This window comes from Cebus imitator, unplaced genomic scaffold, assembly GCF_001604975.1.
Source record: "Cebus imitator isolate Cc_AM_T3 unplaced genomic scaffold, Cebus_imitator-1.0 Scaffold63, whole genome shotgun sequence".
In the NCBI taxonomy this organism is placed as follows: Eukaryota; Metazoa; Chordata; class Mammalia; order Primates; family Cebidae; genus Cebus; species Cebus imitator.
In genome coordinates this window covers 3,024,318-3,031,078 of record NW_016107378.1, presented here as the reverse complement: position 1 = coordinate 3,031,078, position 6,761 = coordinate 3,024,318, and the positions used below count along the sequence as shown (strand labels likewise).

The window sequence follows — 6,761 nt, the reverse complement described above, 5'->3', positions numbered from 1 at the left end:
GATGACTCTCTTCCACCAAAATCAACCTTTTACCTTACCACCAAAATAACCTATGCCAATAGAGAGAAAAGAAAATGCTCCCAAGGAAACCAGGCGTTTGGATCCTAAACCCTGAAGATGGGCTCATGACTTTTCTTCTCAGTAAACAAAATGTGGGAGATCTGCTCGGTGGTGAGACAGTTTGGGTGTCATGTTATCAAAGACATCAGACCTCCATTAAGACCTCTTTTTGAGATGTTCCATTAGGATAGCTGTTATGAGTGGAATTGTGCCCTCCAAAAAGATACGTTGAAGTCCTAATCCCTGGTACCTGTGACTATGCGGTTATACAGTGTTTGCACATGTAATGAAGTGAAGATGAGATCATACTGAATGAGAGTGGGTCCCAATCCAACAAGGTGTTGTCTTTGTAAGAAGAGGAAAAGAGACAGACACTCATGGGGAGAAAGCCCTGTGATTACAGAGGCAGAGATTGGAGCAATGTGTCTGCTCCAAGCCAAGGAATAACAAGGATTTCCAGCTAACACCAAAAACTATAAGAAAGCATATAACACATTCTCCCCTACATCCTTCAGAGAGAGTATGGCCCTACAGACATCTTGATTTCAGACTGGTAGCCTCTAGAACTATGATGAAATAAATTTCTCTTGTTTTAAGCCACTTAAGTTTGCGGTAATTTACTACAGCAGCCCTAGGAAACTAAGAAAGTCCTTGATGAATGTAAATTGGGGGCTTGGTTTAAAAAAAATCAAGGAAAGAAAGAGGCATGAGATCTTTGGGAAAATCTGTGACTATTCTCATTTGCACATATTTAGAGAATTATGCACACAAGGACCAAGGACTCTACCAGTAACATTCTGCTAACATAATTCCCATTGTAGGGACCACCTGGCTGTTCCCTCACACTGGAAAGCCCTTGGTCCTAGATCTTACCAAGTAACCTTCCTTCTAGCATTCAGCTTCCTGTGTAGATTTCACCTCCCCTGAGAGGCCCCGATGGACTGTCCTCTTAATAGTAGCTTAAAAGTCTAGATCCTCTTTATCCTTTTTTCCAGTTATCTTATTCCAAAATCCAATACTGTATGAAATTCTCTTGCTGACTTGCTCCAGTTTGACTTACCCGACTCCACTGTGGTGGAGTGTGAACACCACTAGAGGATGGTGCTGTCTTGGGTTCCACAGTCTCCAGCCTTGCTTGTAACAGGCATACAACTCCATATTCCATCACGTCTAAGATGATCTCAGTTGTGAGATGCTGCACCATTACTGCGTGTGACATTAAGGGAAAAAAAAGATGCTCCTAATTAAACTCCAACTGACAATGATGAAGAAACATAACCCAACCTTAAAGATGTTAAATAACAACAAAAAAATGTGTCTTATATTCAGTGAAATGTGGTAAAGGTTTCAATAATAATAACCTCCACACAGGATTCTGTTTCTGAAAAAATCACTCAATCCCTGTGAAGACCAATGTGGAAGTTGTAGCACTGCCCCTGAGCACAGTTCAAAGAGTGTGAGTAGAGGGGAGAGTAGGGTAGGTGTCAGGAGGCCCTACAGGTGGGGCCAATGCATCTGCAGCAGGGAACATTCTGGCTGTTTCTGAGACTCATGTTGATGTCACAGAACTTCAGAACCCCGGCGTGCCCTAGACCACCTAAACGTCCCACAGCCTACTGAATCTCACAACATATGTTTGGATAGCACTTCCCAGCCTACAGCATACTTTCACAGGGATTCTCAAACTTCCTCCCTCCTTATGTCCTTTTAGGGGAAGGAGTGAGGGAACTCTGGTTCAGGGAAGTTAAATCACTTGCCTAAGGTCATGTAGCTCATTAGTACCATAGCCAACACCTGAGCAAGTTCTCCTAATGCCATGTCAGGCCTCTTGCAATAGACTCCATTGACTCTAGTGCCTAACCCATGCTCATCACAGAGCTCACATTGGAACCATTGTTAAACAATCTAATGGGAATGACTTTATTCAGCTGGTGAACACTTTGGAAGGATCCAGAAAAATATGAACAAGTGCTTGGGTGCTCTCACGGGAATTGTCTAACATCTTGGCTCCTGACTCATCCTTAGAAGTCTTTCAGTCACCTTGTACCCATTTCAAGCCCAAGGGTTCTTTAATGTAAATGAGTTACGGAGCAGGTGGAAGAAAAAATCTGGGCCCCTTTGAGGGGGTGTATTTTGGAACAGTTTGCTGTTTTCTTAACGCTTGGGGAAAAGTAAGCAGTAATCAATAGTGAAATCTGCCTGAATCTCAGAGGCTCGATGAAGGTGCTTTTGAAGCACATCACAGAGCTTGATTTTCTGTTATTTAATGCCAAAAGTTATTACCTCAGCAGCAGTGCAACGTCTAATTTATACCAAATTGTTAGCTGAAATCTATTAAAGTTTATTAGCACCATCTCAGAATACAGTAACATCTCACTGCTTTGGCTCCTGTTTAAATTGACCAGCTGGTTTAACTCTATTAGCTTTGAGGCTGAGATAAACTGGAGTCCGCAGGAGCTGTCCACAGCACTGGGGGGAATGAATACAGATGAAACTCAGGGTATTTGGGGTGTTAGCTGCTACCAAATTGCTGCAGGCTTCATCTCCCTTGATGCAGCCTCTACCCTGTTATTCTATTACCTACTGAATAGAGAGCCGTCCTCAGAATTCAGAAAGCGGCTGGAACTTTCAGCAGACAAGGAGGCATTTCTGGAATTGTGAAGCTGATGGCCTACCACCAGGACCTGGGGCAACTTAGGTTGTCTGAAAGTAAAAAGGGACTTTTTTGAGAAAAAGTTTTGTTCTTATTGCCCAGGCTGGAGTGCAATGGCATGATCTCGGCTCACTGCAATCTCTGCCTCCCAGGTTCAAGTGATTTTCCTGCCTCAGGCTCCTGAGTAGCTGAGATTACAGGCATGCACCACTACACCTGGCTAATTTTGTATTTTTAGTAAACATGGGTGTTGCCATGTTCATCAGACTGGTCTCAAACTTCTAACCTCAGGTGATCTCCCTCCTCGACCTCCCAAAGTGCTGGGTTACAGGCTTGAGCCATCATACTTGGCCAAGAAAGAAATTTTTTAAGACATTCCCCAGATTGCCAGCAAACTCATGACTTATAGAGGGCACTTCCAGTTGGACGGAGGGAGGACAAAAGATCTAACATTACCAATAGAGAGATATTCTGATCTTAGGTCCATCCTATCTGTCCCCAGAGTAAGGACCCCAAGGAAACCAGACCACACCCATATGGAAGCATTTAGGTAGAGGCTGAATGACCCTCTACAATGATATACAATGTTCCATTGTTTTGGACAGCCTGAAGCAGTGGGCATATTGGCCTTAAAAGTCACCCAGCTCTGGCGGGAGAGCCAACCTCATTGCCTATTGGCTGAACAGTCTTGGAAAAGCGACCTGACATTCTTGGTCCCAGTTTCCTCTCCAGGAAAAATGGCTTTTTGTGACAGAGTATCATACATGAAGCATTTAGCAAAGCCTCAAGCACAGGGTAAATATGTAATCAGCATTAGTTTCCTTATCTTTACCTCTCTTGGCATTTTACAGTCATTGAGTTAATTATGTTTTCATTTTGCTCTATGCTTCTTTTAAGCTCCCTCATGCTCATTATCTCAAGTCTGAAAAGAACTCAAAGAAGTGGGTGTAGTGGGAATTTATAGCCTTGTTTTACATGTTAGGAAATCCTTGATTTAGAGAGGTTAAGAAACCCACCCAATGTCACACTATTGCTGTAGAATGAGGTAAGAAGGCTGAGTTCCTAAATTCCGCTCCAGCTCACCACATGGCTATGATACCACGGAGTTCTATAAGGAAGGTGGACTTCGGAAAAGCAACTAGAACATCAAGCCCCAGCGTTAGGGCCAGAGCTGCGTTGTCTCAGTGGTAGCAGAAGCAAAATTCACAATCCTAGTGCTTGATACATAGAAGGTGCTTATCATGTGTGCCCCGAATGAATGCACTGATGAATCAAGCTAAACTCACTCCATCAGGATCTCCAGAATAAAAGTAGAAAGAAGCTATGTTAAATAAGAGATAAAGCACAAAGATGGTGGAAAGACTTAGAGCTGCTAAGTACCTGACATGATCCTTCAGTGAATACATGTAAAATGAGTGACCCCCAGACCATCCCTGGCAGGAGAGATGCTCCTGGGGCACTGGACTATTAGTGCCCAAGGGGTGGAGCTCTCCAGGCAGTCAGCCTGACTCCCCGCATCTTCTGCCTGGCTATTGATACCAAATCCCTAGCACTTGACTCTCTTTGAGACCCCTTGAACTTTTTTCAGTACACTCTGTATCCCTGGTACCAAGCATGGGGCCAACTACAAAACTGGCTTTTCTGTATTAAATAAATGAGGTCAAGTAAAGCAGATGATGTTAGCTCCACTTTATAGCTAAGGAAAATAAAGTCCAGAAAATGAGCCCAGTGGAAAGAGGGCTGCCATTCCTTCATCAACATTAATTCAATAATTCAAAATAGACTCCATGCCTGCACTGTCCTAGGTGTCAGGGGATACCATGATAAAAGAGCAGTGTTGTTGCCCTCAAGGAGCTGATGTTCCAGTGGAGGAAGACAGACCCGAAGAGGAATGCATGCTCACATCACACGGCTAAACTGTTGACGGAGTTCAACAAAAGATGGATCCAGAGAACAAGATCTGGGGGTAAATTTAACCAAGGTAGGGTAATCAGAGAAGCCTGATCTGTAAAGGTAGGATTTAAGATACACTCTAAAGGATTATTAGAAACCAGGAAGAGAGGAGTTGACTGGTGGAGATAGAGAGTGTTTCAGGGAGAGCAACAAGCCCATTCAAAAAACTCATTCAGCCCCAGGGAATGTCGAGTGGCCCACGAGCCTGCAGAGACCCTCCGAGCGTCAGCGGAGGGATCAGCGCCGGCGCGCACGAGGGGATCATGACCCAGACACCCGCCTTCGACAAGCCCAAAGTAGAACTGCACGTCCACCTAGATGGAGCCATCAAGCCGGAAACCATCTTATACTATGGCAGGAGGAGAGGGATCACCCTCCCAGCTAACACAGCAGAGGGGCTGCAGAACGTCATCGGCATGGACAAGCCGCTCTCCCTCCCGGGCTTCCTGGCCAAGTTTGAGTATTACATGCCAGCTACCGTGGGCTGCCGGGAGGCTATCAAAAGGATCACCTATGAGTTTGTAGAGATGAAGGCCAAAGAGGGCGTGGAGGTGCGCTACAGCCCTCACCTGCTGGCCAACTCCAAAGTGGAGCCAATCCCCTGGAACCAGGCTGAAGGGGACCTCACCCCAGACGAGGTGGCGGCCCTAGTGGGCCAGGGCCTGCGGGAGGGGGAGCGAGACTTCGGGGTCAAGGCCTGGTCCAACCTGTGCTGCATGCTCCACCAGCCCAACTGGTCCCCTGAAGTGGTGGAGCTGTGTAAGAAGTACCGGCAGCAGACCGTGGTGGCCATCGACCTGGCTGGAGACGAGACCATCCAAGGAAGCAGCCTCCTCTCTGGACGTGTCCAGGCCTACGAGGAGGCTCTGAAGAGCGGCATTCACCGTACTGTCCACGCCGGGGAAGTGGGCTCAGCCGAGGCTGTGGACATATTCAAGACAGAGCGGCTGGGACATGGCTACCACACCCTGGAAGACCAGGCCCTTTATGACAGGCTGCGGCGGGCAAACATGCACTTCGAGGTATGCCCCTGGTCCAGCCACCTCACTGGTGCCTGGAAGCCGGACACAGAGCATGCAGTTGTTCGTCTCAGAAATGACCAGGCTAACTATTCACTCAACACAGATGACCCACTCATCTTCAAGTCCACCCTGGACACTGATTACCAGATGACCAAACAGGACATGGGCTTTACTGAAGAGGAGTTTAAGAGGATGAACATCAATGCAGCCAACTCCAGTTTCCTCCCAGAAGATGAGAAGAGGGAGCTTCTCGGACCTCCTCTATAAAGCCTATGGGATGACACCTTCAGCCTCTGCAGGGCAGCACCACTGAGGACGCCACCCCTACAAGCCTTCACCCTGCGGAGTCACCCCTACTCTGTGGGGCTGAGCAACATTCTTAAATTTATTCCTTCCAAGAAGACCATGATCTCGATGGTCAGTTACTGATGCTCCTGAAGCCTGTGTGTCCATTTCTGCACACACGTATACCTCGGCATGGCTGTATCACTTCTCTGATTATGTGCCCTGGACAGGGACCAGCGCCCTTGCACATGGGCATGGTTGAATCTAAACCCCTCCTTCTGTGGCAAATTGTACTGAAAATCTGGTGCTCAATAAAGCAGCCCATGGCTGGTGTCATGCAAAAAAAAAAAAAAAACCTCATTCAAAGGAGAGCTCGGCAATTTAAAGAACTGAAATGAAACTCTAGGGGTGGGCATGGAGAATGTGAAGAAGTGAGGTGGGGGATGGATCTGGAGAGGTAGGTGGGACTGGATTTCATATAGCTTGGTAGGCCATAGATTTTATTATAAATAAAACTGGAACCTCAGTGGAAGAGTATTAAACAGGGAAGTAACATGCCTAATTTATAATTTAAGATTACTTTCTGCTGTAGGGTGAAAATAGAGGTGGGTGACAAATGGACATACAGTGTGTTCGGTCATGGACTTTACTGTAAATAAAATTGAAACTTCAGTGGAGAGGTGTAAAACAAGAAAGTTACATGATTAATGCACAACTTAAGAAGATCACCCTCTGTTCTAGGGTGAGAAATGGATGGGGGAGGGGCCAAGCATGGAAGCAGGTTGGTG

General features: G+C 46.2%; 1 protein-coding gene across 1 annotated transcript; it reads left to right on the top strand.

Moving 5' to 3' along the window:
• Nucleotides 1-4,847: 4,847 nt before the first annotated feature.
• On the top strand, nucleotides 4,848-6,322 carry LOC108305454 (adenosine deaminase-like). Its single transcript, XM_037739120.1, has one exon. The coding sequence runs from the start codon at nucleotides 4,852-4,854 to the stop codon at nucleotides 5,953-5,955; it is 1,104 nt and encodes a 367-aa protein (XP_037595048.1). The 5' UTR covers nucleotides 4,848-4,851; the 3' UTR covers nucleotides 5,956-6,322.
• Nucleotides 6,323-6,761: the final 439 nt, after the last annotated feature.